At 39.9% G+C, this 23,170-nt stretch overlaps 1 protein-coding gene across 1 annotated transcript; it reads left to right on the top strand.

Annotated features, from left to right (window-relative positions):
• The first annotated feature begins 1,982 nt into the window (after window positions 1-1,982).
• Window positions 1,983-22,579, top strand: LOC114479839 (metallophosphoesterase 1-like). The gene is made up of 9 exons (XM_028473742.1): window positions 1,983-2,469; window positions 2,544-2,652; window positions 4,506-4,609; window positions 12,617-12,697; window positions 13,178-13,286; window positions 15,276-15,356; window positions 19,871-19,993; window positions 20,211-20,351; window positions 21,855-22,579. Exons 1-9 carry the CDS (start codon window positions 2,234-2,236, stop codon window positions 22,038-22,040), a joined length of 1,170 nt encoding a protein of 389 aa, XP_028329543.1. The 5' UTR covers window positions 1,983-2,233; the 3' UTR covers window positions 22,041-22,579.
• Window positions 22,580-23,170: the final 591 nt, after the last annotated feature.

Genomic DNA, 23,170 nt, shown 5'->3' with positions numbered 1-23,170 from the left:
AAGAATAAATAGTAATAATTTAATATTATATAAATATATAATCTAAATATAATTTTATCAGTATATCAATTAAAACTCACCAGCCCTCCCTAAGGAAGGGTAAGAAACAACTTTATTAGAGGGAGAATATAAAAAGAGAGGCCAGTGTTACACCTATGTGAGGGGGAAGGGAACAGGGAAGAGAGAGTCAGGATGGGACGATGGAAGGCAAGTGGAAGAGTCGACTACTTTAAAGTGAGAGTGCATTGTGACTTTTGTTGTCCATAGTGTTGTGTAACCAGTTAAGCCAGTCTGGTGACAAGTATGAGAAAACTGAAGCAGATGACGTGACCCCATTGACTCCACAGTTTGAAAGACACTGGTTGAAGGACATTTCTGTTCAAATCGCCATTGATTTATCTGTACCCTGATGAAGGTTTTGTCAATAAGCGAAGCCTGTTTTTTGTTTTTGTCTCCATTCCACAGCTGCACATCAGCTTTTTATAAAGCCAAACTGTGTGTGTGTGTCACTGTGTTCATTCCTTACATTCTTTGTAGTTTTGTTTGGGTTGCCTAACCTCTCACTGCTTTCCTTCCTCAGTTCAGATCTGTTAATAGTTAATACCAGATGTTCTCCCTCTCCTACACATCTGGTGGAGTCTCCACCCTTGTGGTCTTTGTGGACAGAAATGCACTTTTTATCTCTCTTTTCTTCTCCTGCTCCAGTTCTCTATCTGCCTCATCATGCAAAAGTCAGAGAGAAATACATTCAAACCGATACTAAACACTATCCAAACCCAACTTGTTGTGCAGGTATTTGTGCTCCGCGTCACTAATAATGAACCTGTTAGTTTGTGCTGCTCACAGACCGTCTGTTGCTGATAAGATTTCAGCTTCTTATCCTTTAATCCCATTGATCCCAGTAGTTGCTGGCTCTGTTTCACTGGTTTACGTACAAAGGGTTTATAGATCACTCATTAAATGATCAAAGGTCTGAATCATGAAATAATCCACACATTTATATGATTTTATAATGAGTCCTTTCTCTCCTCGATAGCGCTCTCCAACGTTGTCAAGTCAAACATTTCTAACCGGATGTAAAAATCAACTTCAGAATAAAAGTACAACATGCCGACGTTTTTAAAATCACCTGTTAGTTCCCCCTACAATGTATTCTTTGGTAAAAGTTTTTACTCCATGTAAAATAATATTCAATCCTAACAGTTGGAATAGTTTCAGACTTTATTTAGGTTATATTTGAATTAATATCGTTTTTAATATTTAGACAAAAAGAACATTGCTTAAATAAGCAGAGGCCACTGTTCTAATTTTAAATGACAAAAACTTTAAATAATGATGTAAATCACAGAACCCCACAGGTTGACAAACACGTAAACACTGATTTTAGGGACAAGCGTTTTCATCTAATTTCATCAAGTTTTGCACAATGGTCTATTTCATCTTTTTTTATGAGTCAACAGGTGAGTAAATATAATATCCATTCAGTCCTAAGTAAAAGTGTTGGTTTTCTGTTTTGTCACTTTCATTTAATTTTCATTCTAGCGAATATTGACATTTATTTATTTTTTTCCAAGGAGACAACGCACGTTATAGAACCCATTATTCATTCACACCAATCACTCACATCATTCATACCAGTGGTGGTAAGCTACAATGTAGCCACATACTAACAGAAGCGTGGCTGCCATTTTGCATCTACGGCCCCTCCGACAACCTCCAACATTCATGCACAATTCATACAAGGCAATGTGGGTAAAGTGCCTTGCCCAAGGGATCCAACGACAATGACTTGGAGAGAATCCCCAACCCTTCTGTTATTGGACGACCCATTCTACCACGGTAACCATTGCTGTTAAAAAAAAATGCATTAATGGTCTAACTCGGTTGGTCTTATTGTGAAAATCCTCAGCGGAAGTGTTACTTTTAATTTGACACACAGTCTGGCTTTGTGTTCTGCAGATCGTGCAGCGCTTGAGCAGAAATCCGAGGGCAGCTTTAACTTTGTATCGGCTGTCCTGGAGCTTGTGTTCTTTTATTGTGATGCTTTGTGTTTCACTTCCACCATGACACCCTCAGAGCTGCAGAGCTGAAGGCGTGAGGAGGTGAAGATGTATGATGGAGCGCTCCTCCATCCTCTCCACGACCACCACCACCACCAGCAGCAGCAGCAGCAGCATCAGTGCGTCTGTCCGGGGCATCCTCCTCCTCCTCTCCCGGGCCCAGTAACAGAGACATGCCGAGGTTCAGCGTCACATGGATGGTGGCGCTGCTGCTGATCGTGGTGCTCGGTGGTTCTTTCTTCTACTGCGAGTATCTCATCTACTACCCCACCATCCTCCGCTGCTCCTGGCCCGGAGTCAGCCCCGCTCGGAGCGCTGAGGAGGCGGAGGTGGAGGTCCGCGCCATGGTCCTGTCAGACACCCACCTACTGGGAGCTGTGGGGGGACACTGGTTCGACAAGCTGAGGCGGTGAGAACATGGAGGGAGACTTTTGTCCTGAAGAAAACAGCAGATAATGTGGAGTTTTTGTGTCCCAAAAACAGGGAATGGCAGATGGAGCGAGCGTTCCAGACCGCCATGTGGCTCCTCAGGCCAGAAATGGTCTTTATTCTCGGGGACATCTTCGACGAAGGCAAGTGGAGCTCACAGAAGGTAAGTGTTCTCCTCCTTTCATTGTCTCCCTCCTCTCACTTGCTTCTCATGACGATTATGATGATGATGGTGCATAAAAAAATAGAAACGATGTGTTCTCCATCCATTCATTCATCACCACCACCATCATCATAGATTAAACAGGCTGCAGGAAAAACAGCAGCTCTCCAAACATTATCCAGCCATCCTGCTGCCGGGGAAATAAATCCCCTGTGATTTCCCTGAATCAGGATTATTATCAGTTGAAAGCCATCAAGTCAGAGTCAAAAAAAACAGAACAGCAAGAACCAGAAGCACAAAGAAAAGCCTCATGATGATGAGAGGAAGAAGCAGAGCTGGCAGACAATCTTTGTCATCCCCCCTTTGTTTGTTTCACTCATCCGTGTTGTTTATTCCATTATTTGCTCTGAGTTACACTAAGCAGTCATGAAAGCTGGGACTATTACTGGCTGTATTTAGGAATATGTCAGAAAAAATGCTGGAATTCCTGCTCGAAATGTCCCAAAATCCAGGAAAAATGCTCTACGGAGACAAGTTTCGGTGAACATGCTATCCAAACACCAAGAAATAATGAAAAATAATGAAAAATAAGCAAACATTTCTAATAATCATGAAGCTAGGGTGGCTGATCATTGACATGCTCAATCTCTATTTGTTAATCAAATATACAAGCGCATCACCAGCATTAAGGTATTTGTACAGCCCAGTCCATACTCAAGGCAACTCAATGGGCTTTACATGATCAAAAAGTGCAACAGAAAACATTCAACAGCTTAAAATCAATAAGAACATTAAAATCGGCAGCAAAAACCCTTTAAAATCATCAGTAAAAACAATTAAAATCAACAAACATTACATTAATAACAACATGATGAAAAATCTCCCTCTCAGTCATACGCAGTAGAGAAAAGAGTGCCTTTAACTTTGCAATGCAGCTTTATCCATTTAGATCACGTGTGTTGAACACATGGCCCGGGGGCCCAGTTCAGGCCCTATGGAGCATCCAATTTGGCCCGCAAGCGTAAGTAAACATGACAAAACATGAATCATTGTGTAAATGACCCTCGGCAATATTTGCAGGTGCTCACAGTTTTCCCAGTGCTTATATCTCATGATTGCAGTCATTTTTAATGTGAAGCAGTTGGGAAAAACTGAAAATTCTTACAAAATTCTTAAATTTCCTCGACATATTTCCCTCAATTAAATAGAAATTGGTCTCAAAACGAGGAAATTTAAAGTAAAGATCCTGTTGGAACTGATATCTCACTTGAATGTTGTCAGTTTCTTACATTTTGTCATGTATAGGTACAGTACAAGTGCAAATTATGGCACAATATTGTTGTAATTACTCATTTTCCAGCATAAAATCTATGGCCCACTTGAGATTAAACTGCTCCTTATTTGGTCCCTGAACTAAAATGCGTTTGATACCCCTGATTTAGATCATTTTGAATTTGTATTTCTAAGCTTAAAAAAAAAAAAAAACATACATTTCACTGTATGAATGCGCGATGATGCCAGTCCACAGCACTCATTTCCATTTATTTCAGCCATGCACGTCTGCACAAATCAAAGTCAACAGCAGAGTCGCTCAGGGCCGCCATGTTCTGAAAAAATGTGATTTTGTAATCAAAGTGCTTTTGTGTGTGGAAACAAAGACAGAATCTGTATCTGAAGCGGGGGCCGGCACGGCAGCCTTAGCCACCCTGGGGGGGGAGCTGCTGCACTATGGGGAGTATGGCGTGACCCTCTGAGATCCCATTAACACTTATGAGCTTCCCCGCGGAGTTGCTCTCATTAAAGTCTTGTGCTGAAATACTTCTTCAGCTGCGTTTGTGTGACTCTCTCTGCAGCACTGGGAGGACGATGTGCGTCGCTTTCACAGGATGTTCAGACACTCCACTGACACTGAGCTGGTTGTACTGGTTGGAAATCACGACATCGGCTTCCATTATGAGTAAGGACACATTTCACACAGGCTTGTTGGTTTTACCGCCTCATTCTCCTTTTGATGGTGGGGTTTTATTTAGATTGGATGTGTAAAATGTACAAAATGGCGATATGTGATCAAATCTTACCAGAAACACAATTCTGCATTAAATTTGTTGATGTAAAATGCCACACAGGCACATTTTTTTTTAACAAACAGCTGCACAATATGTGTCACTTTTGGCTTTTTCTCCTTTAAGGGACAGCACGTGTGAGTGAGCTCTGTGGTGTGGCTTGTTTAGGGGAAGACCTGTGTTAGGACGCACTCAACAATCCATCTAACTGTGCTTTTCATGCTGTTCTGAGAGTAGCAAAAGCAGCAACTTCTAAAACGAGTATTTTAATACAAAACAAGCTATTAAATAAAAATATGTCGATATAGAAATCTTGATATAGCTTGAATCTCGATATATTGCCCAGGCCTACTATGACTAATTAAAAAATACATGTGAACGAAAACTAAAGATATATTTTCATTTACTAATAAAAACTAAACTATGAGAACTCGTGATCGTGTTGTTTTACACACTGATCACATCAAATCTGTTTAAGTATTATTAACAAACATTAATACAGTCTAATATCATTAAGGACACGTTTCACAGGCTTGTTGCTTTACCGCCTCATTCTCTTTTATGGTTGAGTTTTTATTTAGATCATGTGTGTAAGATATACAGATCTAACATTCACAGATCTTTTTATGTCACAGTAAACCAATTGTTAGACACAAACTCCAGAGCATCCATGGCTGTAAAAATACGATTCACTCCTGTAGCCTTTTACAAAAATCCCTCACTTGTCAGGAAGTTTCTCTGAGACGTTTCTGCGCTGCCAGCCCTGACACCACTACAAAAGCGACGACGACACAAAAGCAAGAGATTCTTGTTCATATTTGACAATAAAACAAATCTTTGTTGATCTATTGCAGCGCTTTAATGAGTAAACGCAGTCAGACAGCTGGAGACTCACTGTAAGAAAGCGGTCCCCAAAAACACAAAGCACACACTAAGACTGTGCAATTAATCGAAATTCGATTATGATTAATTACTCTCAACGTTTACAAAAACAACAATCGTGAAAAAACTATTATTTTTTCTTTTAATTATACATGTGTTTCATCAATACTAACTTTGAGTTGTTAATTGCATTCGCATGCAAGCTCCTCCACCCAGCCCCTTTTTATTGCATTTATTTGCATTCAAATAATATTTAATATTTTTTGTTTTTTTCAAAGGTTAAAATACTTGATTTGTGTTTGAAAGATTTTATTTTTGTCTAAAGAATATATTTACATTGTTTTGTACGAAGACTTTTTGGTTGACAAATAAACGTTTGAATAATCGTGATTTCAATTATGACTAAAATAATCGTGATTATTTCTTTTCCTATAATCGAGCAGCCCGAGCACACACTATATTGTAAGTGTGTTATGATTTGTTCTCTTGCTGCTCATTACAGTGAGTGTGTAATGTTGAACACTGCAGTCGAGCAGGTTCTCCAGCTTTTGTTTAGGTAATAATACTAACAGCCACAGTCAATCAGTCAAAGCACATGCAGCGATGCTCGCTCTCAGCTGTCATGTGACGTTAGCACTGAGGAAAAAAATGCCAGCAACAAGCAGGACGAGACACACAACGCAACAGCGTGACAAAGCAGCAGGTGATTGGTCAGCCGGGCTGAAGCTCTGCACCAATCAGGAATGAGAGTGGCTTGGCGCCTCAGCCGGCATCCAATCACAAAGAGGCGATGCTCCTTTAGCCCTTCAAGTGGAAGAAATGAAACAATCACACAGGGGAGCAGGACAGCACAACACACAGAACGGATGCATTGGAGTAGAATTAATGTATATTTCAATTCAGGGGGAGGATCTGTGCTTGTACTCAGCAGAAGGTTCATTACACTCACTTCTAAGAGTAGGTGGCAGTAATTTGGTATTCTTTGTATTCTTGAGAGCAAAAGGTTTTGTTTTTGGTGATTCTGATAAGATATATTCCTTTTTTTTTTAATTCCACCTTCAGAGTTTAGAGTTTCGATTAATTTTTTTACGTGCTGCGTGCAGCCTTTTTGTCAAAAACAATTAAATGTTAGCGGCAAATAATCACAAAGTGCAGCTATTTTGTTTCAAAAAAGACAAAATGAACTTGTAGAAATTATTTTGTGACTTAAATAGAGTATGATAAATACATTATCAACTGCAAACAATATTCAATAGACAACTTTAGCTCTTTTTTCCTCTGATTTGAGCTATGACCAGTGTTTATTTTGTTGACAAAATATTTTCATCCTTGTTTTCAGCAACTATATTTTTTGTGACAATAGCTACTACAACTTAGGGCTTGGTGATATGGACCAAAACACAAACCTCAATATTTTTTTTCAAAATGGCGATATAGGATCTAAATCTCTATATTTTTAACTCCATAAAGGGTGCTTTCATACATATAGTCTGGTGGACTCTGTGAGGTTCAGGCGTCGAATCTGCAACATTGTTGCATTTAAATTTGGTCCGGTCTGCATTCACAGTCTATTTGCCAAGCGCACCAAACTTTCTGAACGTCACGCGGGCAAAACGGTCGGTCGCCCATTGGACAGAATACTTCCGTCATAAAAATGCATTTTTTCAAAGGAAATCCTCAAACAAACCCCCCAGAAACATAATTATTGATTCAAAATAACCCATGAACACAAAGAGTGTGGAAATGTTTGTATCGCGTATGTATGTGTTGCTGCTGCAGGACGAAGGAGCGCTGGGTGTGTTCATGTGTGCGTGTTGTCGTAATGACAATTTGTGTGATTACTGACAGTTGCGCCGTCACCTCCTATATAGATAGGTAGGTTTCCGATGACGTCACGAATTTCCCATAATTCCGTAGTCTGCCATCTTGTGTGGCAGCTTTCATTGTTTGCATCCTGACATGATACATTTTTGTCCCCTGAAGCTTTCAAAATGACGACAAAACCGAATAAAAAATAACCAAAAGGAACAAGCAATCAACAGAGATAGTTTGAATGCAATCTGCAAAGTGAGGTATTTAGAGAAGTTGCGCGAAATCCACAAAGATCCGTACGAGATTGGGAAAGGAGAATAATAATTTTATTTGAACATCATGGGCTTTCAGGTCACTCAACAGTAAAGAATAAAACCACAACAGCATAGTATGAAACCACAATCAAGTTTAAGCTAAAACAGTATAAAAACAACAGTAAAAGTGAAGCTAAAACACAGAGACACAGGTGGTCAGGCGGGAAATGCGGGAATTGGGTTTTGAATTGTGAGAATGAGTGAGAATGAGTCCATCTTCCTAAGATTCCGGGGCTTCCGCCTTTAATTGGCCATGTAATGTTAGTACATTAATGGAATTTGTCCTCTGCATTTAACCCATCCCTGAGGAGCAGTGGGCAGCCATTTTGCGGCTGCCTGGGGAGCAGTTCGGGGTTAAGGGACTTGCTCAGCATCCCACAGTGACGGCCCAGGTGAGGCTTGAACCGGCAACCCTCCGATTACAAGCCCAGCGTCCTTAACCACTAGGCCACCACTCCCCAGAGGTTGTGAGTTCCAGAGCGGCTGAAAGCTCTGCTCCCCATGGTGGTAAGGTGGGCTGGGGGAGTGGACAGATGAATGGAGGAAGAAGATCTGAGGGAGCGAGATGGAGTGTGGATGTGATCAGGCTTTAAAGGTTAACAGAAGGATCTTGAAGTGGATGCGGAATTGAATAGACAACCAGGGGAGCAGGTGGAGAACAGGAGTGATGTGGGAGATAGAGGGGGTTTTGGTGATGATGCGGGCAGCTGAGTTCTGGACTAACAGGAGTTTATGGAGGGATTTACTGGGGAAACCAAATAGAAGGAAGTTGCACTGGAGTAATCAAGCCAGGAAGCGACAAGACTGGACAAGGATTGCAGCAGTGTGAGGGGTGAGGGAGGTGGAAATATGCAAACCGGGTGATATAACTGATGTGGGATTTGTAAGCTAGAGTGCCGTCGAGGATGACACCCAGACTCTTAACCTGAGGGGAGGGGAAGACGGAGGAGTTGTCGATTTGGATGGAGAAACTCTTGGATTTGGAGAGTGTTGATTTTGTTCCAATTTGTCACTGTTGAGTTTTAAGAGATTATGATTTAACCATGATTTAACTTCTGTGAATGGGTATCCGATACGTTCCTGGACGTTTTATATCCAGACAATGTAAACTCCCTGGTGATCAGTGTAAGTGCCTACACATTGGATGAAATGAAAGCATACAAGTCTTTGGAGGCATATAGCGACGTGTGTGTGTGTGTGTGTGTGTGTGTGTGTGTGTGTGGGGACCTTTGACAAGCTAACAAGATTGTTTTTGCTGGAATATTGTTTTTCACCTGGTCAATATGAGGCTTCAAAGGAAAGATGACGTATAACTGTACTTTTCGATTGATCTGACATAAGCATTGATAACTTCGGCTGTGGTTGTTGGATCGTTAAATGGTTTATATGGCTTCAATTGCAACAATCGTAGCTTTCCAAAATTTGTGCAACCTGAATGATAACAAACATACGAGTTGTGCATTCATATGAAAACATCACATCTGGACGGGCCGACAAGAGATGCATGTATAATATATACACTTACCTGTGGTGAAACGATCGCTACAGACTTTGTAGTGTTGCTTTTCTGGGTCAGGTCGGAAAGCAGTCCTGTTGATGGTTAGCCATTGGTTTCGCCCTTCCATGGATAGACATTTTGTTTGTTCTCCTTGACTGGTCATTATTTTAGGAACGCAATAAAACTGTCTTATTTTCCTCTGGCTTCGCTCCGTTTGAGCGACCCCACAACGCATGTATGCGGCATGACACATGGCTAAAATCGGTGACTTAAGTTACCTGCTAAGGTTACAGTGACACAAGATAGTGACCCGCGCAGGGGATCATGGGAGTGGAAACCCATCTATTCGATAAGGAAATCCTAAAACAAACCCCCCAGAAACATAATTAATAATTAAAAATAACCCATAATCACAATCCCACAACCTGCGCTACTTAAACACAAATGAGCTGCTCCATCTCAGAGGCATCATGTCACCGGTAGCTTAAGGCAGGCATCGTTGTACTCAGCTCCAGCTCAAACTGTGCGACTCAGTCTGAATGTGCGCAGCTCACGATTCATGTTCTCACACTGTATGGACCGATCTGACTGTTCGCACTGTACGTACATACACGACACGTCGGGGTCTTGTTTCTGGAAATGCAACTTACAAAATAAAAGAAAAACTCTGAAGCATCGCCATTAAAACAGGAGAAGAACGCGTGAGTGGAGAGACACTCGCAAATCCAAGAAAAAGGGGCTTTAGAAAAAAAAAAAAGACAGCAATGTGATGGACCAGGAACTGGCTGGACAGATGTGGGCAGCACGTCCATCAATTTTACAGCGGTCCTACAGTGTTGGCAAATGCGCAGTGTGAGAGTTTGAGGTAAGCCAATCCATGGCACTTCAACAGTGTGATACCCTCACAAGGAGCTACTGGATTTCAAACATGTTTGATCTCCTTACGATCATACGATTGCTGATCAGGAGCTGGTTGTGAGGTGTTTATCGCTTCTCGTGACCCCATGTACAATACACGATGCAGGACACACGATTTAGAGGGAAGACTCGGCCCGATCCCAAAGATAGACGCAAGAGTCAAAAATCGCACAGTGTATATGGCCGCCTTTACCAGTAAGGATGTATAATGTACAAGCAGGTGAAACAGAGCAGTCAGATGTGCGGCCACGCTGATCATGTGAACAGTATGAGGAAGAGAGACAAGTAAAATAACTGAATGATGCAAGAGTAATACGGAAGGGAGTGTGGAAATGTTTGCGCTGACAAAGCCGTGCTGAAAATGAATAGATGGATGGACATTTGTGTGTGCGCTGCCTGCTGGAGCGCTGGGTTGTGAGTATGTGTGTGCCTGTTGCCACAGCGACAATGTGTGTGATTGCTAGGGTTGGGCATTGTTCGGATTTTAACGATTCTGATTCCAATTCTCAATTTCGATTCCTGTTCTAAACGATTTACGATTCCAATTCTTTGAGTTGTGCAGGTCAACAGGTCACAGATTTCACAAGATCATTTTTTTCTTTGAAAAAGCCTTTACACAGGCCATTTTTATTAATTCACTGAGTTGATATAGTTTAATTTGGTTGCTGTAATGTAACTAGGATATTCAATTACAAAGGTCCCCAGCTGTAACTGTAAAACTTGCTGAAATAAAACTACAAACAAGTTGTCAGCAGTCTAAAAAACAAAGAGCTACAGCCCAGGTAGATGTGACACTAAATAAAACAAACTCAAACCCTGGAACAATTATGTGACAAATCAATCAACAGTTCTTGTTGAGAAAGATTATTATTATTCTGGATACAGTGGAAACAGAAACTATAAAAAAATAGTTATATTATGAACCTATTTATATTGTAGGGAAGATATTATATACAAATATGTAATTGGAGTCTAAAGCCACAAAAATAGACTAATATGAGACCTCTTTACAGTTATTTGGGTCATTCTGAGCTTGCGCGACTTGCGTCGACGACGCGCTGGTGACGACATAATCCAAGATGGCGGTAGCCCGGACTACAGCCGACACTATTTAATGAAAGCCTTAAAAGACATGGATATAATGAAAAGAGTGGATGGACAGAGGCATAAACATGTAGATTTTTACACGGACACACACGGACCTCGGTAAACGGAACAGGCTCCACCGGGGGCAGGCACTAGGACCCAGAGGCGGAGTAAATGCGTCCCTGTATTGCTTGCACAGGCTGTAATATCACCAGTTTATCATTTTACCTGTTGTTAGAGATACTATCTTTACCAGGGAGCAAATATTTATTCCTGGTGATAGTTTTCCGGAGTTTTACTGGTAATTAGTTTTTATCTCCCTTCCGCTCCACGGTCCAAACTGAAACCACACACACTCCGTGTTCTATACAAACCCTGCTTCATGGTAAAGTCCTATATTTGGTCCTGGTTTGCTTTCTCACATGATTAAAAACCGCACCATGCTTCACTTGAGCCAAACCGAGACCCACATTTTACAGAGGACCAGACTTCGAGTGAGCTTTCACATATCACAAAAAGGCCGGACTATCCGAGGAAATAAAACATTACGCAAAGAGGCATGTGCGAAAGCACCCAAACTCTTACGAGAAAGAAAATATCTGGGTTAAATGTGTAGATGTAAAATGCCACACAGGCACATTTATTAACTAACAGCTGCACAATATGTTACTTTTGGCTTTTTCTCCTATAAGGGACAGCATGTGTGAGTGAGTTCTGTAGTGTGGCTTGTTTAGGGGAAGGTCTGGGTTAGGACACCGTCAGCAATTCATCTAATTTCTAACATAGCTTTTCATGCTGTTCTGAAAGTAGCTAAAGTTTTATTAGTCAAAAGATTAGGACTAAAACAATCCAAATTCCAATCCAAACATTAGGATTAGCCTAGTAGCATAGGCTTTAACTTAGCATTTGCATTAGCCTGACATAAATTAAGCATTAAGTTAAATTGTGGATCTCCAAATCCATTTAGAAAAGCTGATCTATTGCTGTGCACCCACATGTTCTCATTTAAGCTCCACCATCGTACCTGCTAAACAAGCCATTTGACAAATCAAGAACAGTTTTCCACTACTTTGATGTATTTAACGTTACAATTTTGCAGTTTAAACCTGAACACATTTTCCATTAGTACAACATGAGCAAATAACGTCACGATAAACCAAAATGTCCAGCTGTCATAGAACGAGAATTAATCACCTTTACACTCAATTAGCTGCCAAGATGTAGAAATTAAATCACCCCAATTTTTATTTCATGTTTGTGACAAACATGTGGGATTATGCAGACAGGAAGTGAAATTGCGAAAGGCCTTTATGTAACGGAGCCACAGCAGCATGTGTTTTTTGTTTGTTTTTTTTTTCTTAATTTGACGTGAGCCCTGTCTCTCTCTACAGGATGGACTGGTTCAAACTGCAGCGTTTTGAGAAGGTCTTCAACGCTTCCTCTACTCGCATTGTCACCAAAAAGGGCGTTAAGTGAGTGTAATGAGGCTGAAAGTCAGATTAAAACCAACAAACGCAGCCTCGGGGATGAGGATATGACTCAGCAGGCTCAGCTGGGAGGTCACGGGTTTTAATCCACTGAGTCAGGGTGAACCAAAGAAGCCCATTTAGAAAACGACCTTGACTCTGTCTCCAACATCTGAATCATTTAGTAATGTACCCACGAGTCAGAGAATCCTACCTGGAAAGTACTTTATTTTTAGACGCATGCAGACTAGCAGACAGTTTATAACATTATTACACTTCATAACATGTAATAAAATCAAAGATCATCCAGTAGAGTCGACCTCAGCTCATGTAAATTACCTTAGCACAGTTTAATCCTAGCAAACATCTGGGCAGCATATCTGTTTATATGCCAGTTTGAAAACAGAAGCAAAGCTTTTTAACGTGTGAATTGGGATGGGTTCCTGTGTTCTGCTCAGTTTAACTGCAGCTCTTCTTTCTCCTCAGTTTCCTGCTGGTGAACAGCGTTGCCCTGCATGGGGATGGCTGTCCCATCTGTCAGTCTGTGGAGAAGGAGCTGATCAAAATCTCCAGAGAACTCAACTGTTCCCTGCAGGTGAGGAGGAGGAAGTCTGGAAGTCAAACACGAGACTGGAGCCAAATCCAGCCACTTAATCATGCACATTGGCCCACAGGAGAAAAGTTAAAATTATTGAAAAACCATGATCAATTCTTTAAATCATCAACTGATTCAGTTGCAAAGGTGTGGACATTTTTTAATAAATTTCTACGGGAACTTAACCTCTGGAATTTTGGGAATATTCAAAAATGTATTGGAATTTCCCAGAAATTGGGAGTAATTTTAAATAACTATTACATCCAAACATAAATATTAGCATCTCTGCAAATTATTTCTTGTACCGTCTGTAAATATAGGATAAGAATCTTACAGAATACAGTAGGGATGTAACGATTAATCGTAAGGCAGTTACTAATCGATTCATAGGTATCACGGTTCACATCGATGCTGTGAAAATTGAATCGCAGTAGTTTTTTTAAACAGCAGAGGGCGCTATCCAGAAGTGTTGGCGGCGGGCGGAATCTGCTACTACTTTCTTTCTGGCCGCCTTCTACTCTTAAACATGTTCATAAATGATTCCTTACTCCTTTGGCACTGAAAGAATATCTGCAATATTACATGAATATCTGTGAAAGTCATGTTTTTCTATTAGCTTTGTCTGCTAGCGTAGCATCTCTTCTTCACTGCAAGATATCTGCATGCCAACCGACCACTGGGGTACCAGCTCCCTCTACTGGTCCAAACAAATATCTGACGTAAATACAATGCAATGACTGTTTTTTTTTTGTTTTTGTTTTTAAGTCCAATTGTTAAGGCACAAAATACATTTTCAGTTGCACTTTTAAAAAGAAAAAGAACTATTATGTAGTTTTGTATTGTTTACTATAGAACCAGAATTTAAATTAATAGGCTTCTTCATTTGTATTATTTCTTTATTTATTTCATTCAAGATTTGTTTTTAGTTAAATTGCATTCTTTTGACAATGAAAAATAAAAGGAAAATAGTACATTATTTTCCCAAAAAAGAATAAAGGAATATTTTTCAGTCATTTATGTACAGTCCCATTTTGTAAAATAAATCGTGAGAGAATCGTATTGGGAGTTGAGTGAATCGTTACATCCCTAGAATACAGTAAGTATATACATCTATAAATGTATACTTTTTATCTTATTTTTCTATTTACATATAGCTTCTGTTGTATTGTCTTTTGGGTATTCTATGTTTCCTTGTTTACTTGTTTTTTTCTTGCACGTCATCTGCGCTGTAATGACAGTAAATTTCCACACTGCAGGATCAATAAAGTTACAAAACAAAATTGAAGAGATTTATTTGTAAGAACTTTACAATTATTCAATTTGCATTTTAATTGAATTTGTCATATTTTTCATCTCAAAATGTCCTTACATATACAGTACTTTACACAGTATACTGTATATACGGGAAAAATTCTCATTTTCCCATCCTATGATCTGCAGTCCACTTGAGATCAAACTGGTTATTTTTGGCCCTTGAACTAAAATGACTGGATGTTCAGTCATTTTTGCACAGCTACAAGATGGTAAAGGTAGATTTGAAGAGGCCAGCTTCACTTAGATGTTTAAATATACATATAATATTTCACAGCATCAGATTAAGACATTTTCCTTGGAGATGTTATGCCTTAAGAGCACATTATTAAGAATATTAAACACTGCATCTAAGTGATCCAAGTTTGGGTTTGATTAGCATTGTGCACAAGATACATTAGTATGAAGAATTAGACTAGGCTGAGAATCACGCAGGTTAAACATCTTCACCTTTCTGACCTGATATCATTTTAAGCTGTTCATTATGTCTCTGTCTAACATGGAAAAGTCAGAGTTCACATTAGGGCTTTTTTTAATCTCTATTTAACCATGCAGGTGAATACAGCTTTCACAGCTCAAACTGCAGAAACAGTCAGAGGTGAAAAGGATTACATGAAAATGCTGAAACAGGGTTCGGGAATGAGTTAATGCTTTCTTTTTGTCTTGTTTTTTTTACAGAACTCACAGTATGGCAGTGGAGGAGCAGAACGCTGTGAAGGTTCACCGCTCTATCCTCCCACACCTCCCATCATGTTACAGGTAACATGGATTCACACTATTATTGAGCTTAAACTAATAGAAACATTCAATGTTTAAGTGTGGAGGTGGTAATTAAAGAAGATGGTTTAGGTAATGGAGAGCCGGTATCAAAGTTTCTCCCCTCATTATTGTTTGTGTGGAAAGCCTGATTTTATTACATTCCTGCATTCAGAAATGATCAGTGCGCATCATCATCTGTCATCATTGTTTCACTTGTTATTTACTCTTGTAGTGGATCAAACTGTGGCTTTTAAAATAGTTGAGCATCATTCTGACGTCTGTCAGTTCATTGTAACAAGCTGCAGCTGACGCACACACCTCGGGTGCACACACAGCTGATCAGCTCTGCGACGCTGTTCTCACCCTCTCCCAGGAAAAAGGAGTGGACGGCACGGATAAAATATAATGAAATGTAACATTTTGTCACATCTAGAACTGGTAAATATGAACAGAAATTAGAAATGCTGATGGTCATTCTAATGGCCTGCTTGTAGCCACCTCCACCACCCTTGTGACAGTTTGGATAGATTCTTTCTGGGAGTCTCTTCTGCAATAGAGTTTGTGTGGCTTCACTTGTAACTGAGTCCAAATTTCTAGTGCAATATAATGTTTCACCTTCCCAGGGCGCTGCACTTATTCCAGGTTCAGAAGCACAGCTTTTCTGACTTACGCGCAGGGGACAATAAATAGTGCCCTATATGACAATGTAGTATTTACATCATGGATAAGCAGCAGTTAAATGCAGGGAAAACTAATAACAAAACAAGTGATGAATTTTATGTATTATATTTACAGGAAAAAACAACAATCATGAATAACCCCAATATTTACCACTGCAGTAAGTGTACTCAAAACAAAACCAGACAAATTGAAAAAAATATATACCGTACCATCCAGGTACGAATCATACAACACTGAAGTGTTTCACAAGACCCAATATTGATGTAGCAGTGGTCTCTCACCACTAGGTGTAATTGTCCGGGCTTTTAAATTGTCCGTTAAAAACCACAGCTTTTTAATGAGAGTGTCTAAAGTCTCCAGTATGTGTGAGTAGTGAAAGACCAGTGGAGACATGGACTAGGATTCAGTTCCAGGCAATAATTCAGCTTACCATCAGTTTTTACCCATAAAGGAACATGGCCTGTATAATAATAACAAACAGGCCCACATAAGTATTCTATTCAATAGCTAGTTAGTTATTGTGTGTACCCAATACAACATTCATCAATAAATATTAATTCATTATAATATTAAGCACGATACCCTACGTAGCCAAATTATAACGGTTCCTACTATACTAGAAATTCTACACAACAATACTACCGTGGATTACGATACTACCGGTGCCAGTTTCTGCTACATAGCAGCTGCCTCCACTCTCCACCTGGCTTCTAACAGGCTAAGCTCACTGCATGCTACTCACTTGAAAACAATTCAACATGGCGATCGAACTCCACAGCTGTTGAATGATTGTCTGTTTGCCTGTTACTGGTGACGTCCGGAGATATGATGGGCTGTTTCCGCATTCTGGGTCCGCCCATCTGTTAGCTGATTGGCTGTTCGTGTGTTTCCGTAGGCAAGAACGAACTCCATGAAGACAGCTCCGCTTCGATAGAAATACGCTTCAAAACAAACAAGCTAAAGGTCTGTCTCGCCTGGACTGCTTACAGTCACAAACATGAGACAACACATGGCAGAAGCACTGGGCCCGAGCGGCAAGTCATCAGTGGCATCACTAATTTTGCTAAAAAAAACAAACTCCAAAAGTCCCATTTGGAACCATTTTGGCTTTAAATGAGGCAGAGACGATAAAGCAATAGGAGATCCACTGTGCAGGCGCCGTCACCAAGCTATAGGAGCCAAAGGAGGGAACACTTTTTTTTGTTTTGTTTTTCCGCACGGACTCAGAGCGATCTTTTGTTTATTGTTTTTATTTGCAATGTCCAAACCATATTTACAAATTATATACATACAAAGGGAAGGATCACATCCAAGTGATGTCAGAGAAAATGCATACAAATATAGTTTTTCACAGTGAATCAGTTCCTATTTATTGTATTTTATCATCTGTGGTTTATGTTGGAGATGAAGCATTATTGTCAAATTAAAAAAAAAAAAGACAGTGGATTTGTTATCCTAAGTTGATTATTTATATTAGTTAAACATAAATTGATGTGCAAAGGAAACTGAATGATTTTTTTTTATTTTTTATTTCAACCATATAAATTCAAACTTCATTTTTGTTTTTTATTGCTTATATGCTTTTGTTCATGTACTCTTATCGTGCACCAAACAACACTATAAGCAATTAAGTATTTCTAACTTGTACAAATACATTGCAGTTCATAATAATAATACTAATAATATTAATAATAAAAAGGCTTCAGTAACGCAATATTACCCAAAACCGTCATACTTTGTCTGATATCGTATCGTGGGTACTCATTTTGGTATCGTGACAACTCTAGTTCATTGATTACATACATTACAACATTCACAATGATAAAATAAATCAGTTATATATAACATGATTCTGGAACACATTTAGCTCTCTTTAGCCACCTCATACTAGTGAACGGCAATCGTTAGCATTAGCCACCCAATGAAAGTGGATGGCCACCGTTAGCATAGCATGAGCAGGCTAAACAACAAACATACTCACCAATTCCTTGTTAAATCTCACGCACAACGGGATTAAACGGCCCCTACTCCTGAGATAGACGAAGTCTGAAGGTGTACAATGTATAATTTACGCAATAGAATGCGTGTCAATCCATAAAAAAGTAGAGATAGGTGTTAATAATGGCTAACCTGTTACAGCTGCTCCGCGTGCCTCTCCTCACGTTCTGACAGGAAACGGCCTCAGTTGTTTGTAATCGGCGCTCAAGCTCCGTGATTGGCTGAACATAGTCTCGCGATGTTTATGTCACATGACCAGATATAATAATAATAATAATAATAATAATAATAATAATAATAATAATACTCAATCTATTTTATATATATTTATATTTTATAAAGGCTATATCAGGATTGTATATAATTATATATTTATCAGGGCTACAACAACAAACCGTGGTCATCTACAAAATGCTGTGTATCGATGAATGCATTGAATTATACATCGAAGTTGGATTTAATAACAAATATATTCTTTCTCTTTTAGCTCATAAACACAGCATTGTAATCTATTTACCTTGAAGAAATATTGCCAAAAACTGAATCTGTTCAGGAGGAACAACCAGTCAAGTTTGGAAGAGGTGGAGCATTTAATCCCGTTTGTGGCTATTGAAGAGCTGTACGGAAACAGATTAGGGTCAGTTTATCACCTTTGGACGTAACCGCGCTATGCTAAATGCTATACGTAAGTTCACAGTACATTAGTGAATTGATCCCATGTGACCACTGCTGCTACGTTCTCTAGCTAGTGGGCAGAATAACACTACAGGCAGGATGACAGCGCTAGAGACGATAAAGAAACTGTTTTTTGAGGAAAAACGACAGCTTTTAAAAGATAGGAGACCAACACCTGAGCTACCAGAGCTTCAGCAAAGGTAAAGTCAGAACATTGTTGGTACTTTCTACAGTGAATAGAACAAATGGAAGGATTTACTTTGTGGATGCTCTTCACTGAGGCTGTTCTGGGTTGTTTTTGTCATTTTCTCTGCGTTTCTGTGTTTCCAACACAAACAACAGATGTGCTGCCGTGTCATGAGATATATCTTGTTGGGAGAGTATGGAGGCTATATTAAATAATTGTTAATGTTTCTTTAATGGTGTTTATGATGTTGATTTTGTTAGAAGGCTAAATACTTGTTCATGTGGATCTTGTTGGGTTTTTTCTTTCTTATTATGAATTTTATATTTTGATAAGCGCATTGAGATGACTACAGTATGTTGTAAATTGCGCTATACAAATAAAGTTGATTTGAATTGAATTAACACTTGCCAGCAGAAACATATGAAATTGTCATTGGTGGTCTCGATTTGCAACGTGCCTACCCAACCCTAGTGATCACGGCAAGTCACTGATACTAGGAATGTACCCAGGAGATTTTTCAAGAACAAAAAAGTAAAATAAATGACTGGACCTTGGGCCAGGAGAGCTATTGCCCTAAACTGGAAGAAGATGGAAGCTCCTTCAATACAACAATGGATCAAATAACTTTCAGAATGCATTGGACTAGAAAGATTAACATATATTGCAAAAGGAAAACAATGGGACTTTTTTTTCACTATTGCATAGGTCACATTGTACAACCATGTTTAAGATCTTTACGTGCAAGCTTCACTAAGTGTGAGTGTGTGTGTGAATGGATGTGTGATTGTGTGTCTTTATTATTACATTTTTTTCTTTGTTTTTCATATCCTCTGGTTTATGTCAACGTGACCAGATTGTTAATTGTATTTTAATGTGAAAAACTAATAATGTTTTTTTTTTTTTTTTTTTTTTTTAAATGACAACTAGAAAAAGGCCCATGCTTACAGTAATGTTCTCTCTGTGCATCCTACAGCACTACCCTCTGTACAGGGTGAGTGATGCCGGCTGCACAGGTCAGGACGCTGCACCTCCTGAGGAGCGTAACCTGCTTTTCAGAGAGAGATACGATGTGTTGTCGAAGGAGGCTTCACAGAGAGTGAGTACTCCTTAGTCTCCTCACGGAGACTCCGCTAGGTCATGTTTTTTTTTATGTCAAAGCAAACCATGTGGAGCTTGTTTCTTTACCATCACACAGTCTGACGTCCTGCTGTCAGTCACACAGTGGATGGATGCTGCTGATTAGCATTAAAGCGCTGATGTAAGTGAGCCGCAGCCGACCCTGAGTGAGGTCGATGTGATGTTTGTCTCCACAGCTTCTGCAGTGGTTCAGGCCTCGCCTCATCCTGAGCGGACACACTCACAGCGGATGCGAGGTTCTCCATGACAACAAGTACCCAGAAGTCAGCGTGCCATCCTTCAGCTGGAGGAACAGAAACAATCCCAGCTTGATCCTGGTGAGAGAAACTACAGACACTACGTCACAGATTCATGGAGGAGAAGTAACTGACGCGGCAGTAGCGCTCCAAATGAAATACCAGCAGAACTTAGCTTCCGCTGTTTGCTAACCCACTGATATAGATATTTACGCAACATCAAATGTGTGTCCATTAAAGCTATCATAGGCCAACGCAACGTTCCACAAAGTGCGTTTCAATGTGATCTTGGTGCAGTATCCAGTACCCCACTCCATTGTTCAACCACCACCCCTGCAACCCCCCTGTATTAATCACTTTTTTATTATTTGTGTACGCTCAGTGACACTCCCAACATCAACAAGCCAGTAACAACTTACAGACCCTTTCCAAAAAATTAGAGCATCATGGAAAAGTTGTTTAATTTTCATAATTCCATTCAAAATGTTAAACTTTCATAGATTGTAGATTCAAGGCCCACAATTTAAACGATTTCAAGTATTTCTTTGTTTATTTTTATATAATTTGGGCTTCCAGCTCATAAAACCCACGAAAACAGGAATTCAAAAAATTAAAATACTGTGAAGAAATCAATATTTACTTTTCAGTTTTTGCAGAAAAACAGAGGAGAAGAAGGACTGGACTGTTGGCCAGTGGACCAAGGTTCTCTTTTCTGATGAAAGTAAAGTGTGCCTTTCATTCGGGAATCAAGGTCCAAGTGTTTGGGAGAAGACGGGTGAGGAACAGAACCCAAGCTGGTTGAGGTCGAGTGTGAAATAGCCACAGTCAGTCATGATTTGGGGAGCAATGTTCTGTTCTGTTCCTCATCCGCTTTCCTCCAAACCTTTGGACCTTGATTCCCGAATGAAAGGCATTTGGGTCAAATAGATTGCTCTAAAGCAGGGGTGTAAAACTCATTTTAGTTCAGGGGCCAAATATGAAGCAGTTTAATCTCAAGTTGACCACAGATGTTATACGAGAAAATGAGTAATTTCAACATCCTTGTGCTCTAGTTTATGCTTCTACGCATACATAAAATGCAAAATATGTAAGAAACTGACAATATCCAAGCGATAAATGATAGATATCAGTCCCAACAGGAACTTCACTTTCCATTTCCTAGATTTTGTGACAATTTCTCTTTAATGAAGGGAAATATTGTGTAATAATTTGAGGAAAATTTAAGGATTATGTTGGAATTTTGAGTTCAATGTTAAAAATGACAGCAATCATGCAATATAAGCACAAAGAAAACTGTGAGCCCATGCAAATATTGTTGAATTTCACTTACACAATGATTCATTTTTTCTCTGCCATTTTTACTTTCACCTGCGGGCCGAATTGGATGCTCCAAAGGGCCGGATTTGGCCCCCGGGCCTTGAGTTTGACATGCGCTAAAGGGCCGGAGAGACAATATGCAATTTGGAACTGAGATGACAGCTTTTCTTTTCACATCTTTGATATTTGGAGGCCCCCTAGTGGCTGATAGAAACCAAGCATCACTGACAATAATCCTGTGTGATTCCCGTTCCTCTTCCCTCTCAGGCCTCGGTGTCTCCCAGCAGCTACTCCCTCTCTAAGTGTTTCCTCCCAGAGGAGAGCACAGTGATCGGGGTGTACTGCTCGGCCGGAGCCTGCCTGCTGCTCCTCTTCCTCGCTCACTGCCTGTGGATGAAGGGCCTGCTGCAGTGCCTCAGCTTGTGCTTGTTGGGGAAACACAAATATCTCTGAACTACCTTACCCACAGTGCACCTTGATGCTGCTGGAAAGACGGACCACATTCCTTCCTGAGAGCGGACCAAACCCCTGTTTGTGGCAACACTGTGGGAGACGTGATTATTCATTTTTATTGTCTTTTAAAGGACTCCAAGGGATGCTGGGGTTTACAACCTGTCATTAACAGCGTCTTTGAAAACTTTCTCTGGAGGGACAATCAGGTAGAAAATGAAGCATCAGGATGTTTTCCCTATGTGAAAATGATCCTGGCTTGTTTTCCAAAAAAATTGTGACTATCTGAATTAGTAAATTGCACACACGTGGCATTTACGGACCATATGTAAATAATACTGTGTCTCTGCTCTGATTTGAGGTGGTTTAAAGTTTAGGTGCTTCACTTTCTCATCACTGTCACATCCTCCACCCCGACACATTGATGTTTTTATGATGCATTTTATTGTTAACTGTGCCAAATGTTTGTGAAGATTTTTTTTTTTTCAAAATTGTTGAAACATCTCTGAAAGTGTAAATAATAAATCTGAATGTCAAGTTAAGTTTTAAGGGTTGTCTTCAACAATAACATAATTGATGCACCAGAGAAATGATCCCTGCAGTCAGTCATTCAATTTAATTCAATTTCAATTCAACTTCAGTTACATATATAGCGCAAAATACAGCAAAGTTATCTCAAAGCACTTAACAACATAGAATTCATAGTAAGAAAGAAAGAACCCAACAAGATCCACATGAACAAGCATTTAGCGACAGTGGGAAGAAAAAACTCCCTTTTTTTATAACAGGAAGAAATCTCCAGCAGAACCAGGTTCAGACGTGGCAGTCATCTGCCTCGACTAGTTTGGGTCGGTGAACAGAAGGACGATCAGAACACAATAGAGGGATAGAACATCAGAGTGTTCAGACTAGTTGAGCCATGAACCATCGACCAGGAACCGCCAGCTCCAGCATCAAAACACCTGAAACAGAGAAGAGGAGAAGGCACAGACTGCAGAAAAAACATGATACACTATGACACACTCGTTCCTAGCGGTTAAGTTCATATTAATATGAAACGTCTTGCTCTGAAATGTTACCACTACAGACAAGGTTTCATGTTGTACTGGGCGCATGTAGTGATCTCAGCAATC

The sequence above is a fragment of the Gouania willdenowi genome, chromosome 17 (genome assembly GCF_900634775.1).
Source record: "Gouania willdenowi chromosome 17, fGouWil2.1, whole genome shotgun sequence".
In the NCBI taxonomy this organism is placed as follows: Eukaryota; Metazoa; Chordata; class Actinopteri; order Blenniiformes; family Gobiesocidae; genus Gouania; species Gouania willdenowi.
This window is presented reverse-complemented; position numbering and strand designations above follow the sequence as displayed.

Excerpts from the sequence above, each read along its gene's own strand:
- LOC114479839 (XM_028473742.1), top strand. The coding sequence starts at position 2,234 with ATGCCGAGGTTCAGCGTCACATGGATGGTGGCGCTGCTGCTGATCGTG. Across the intron at positions 12,698-13,177 it reads GTCACCAAAAAGGGCGTTAA|TTTCCTGCTGGTGAACAGCG; the intron begins GTGAGTGTAATG and ends CTTTCTCCTCAG. Across the intron at positions 19,994-20,210 it reads CGAAGGAGGCTTCACAGAGA|CTTCTGCAGTGGTTCAGGCC; the intron begins GTGAGTACTCCT and ends TTGTCTCCACAG.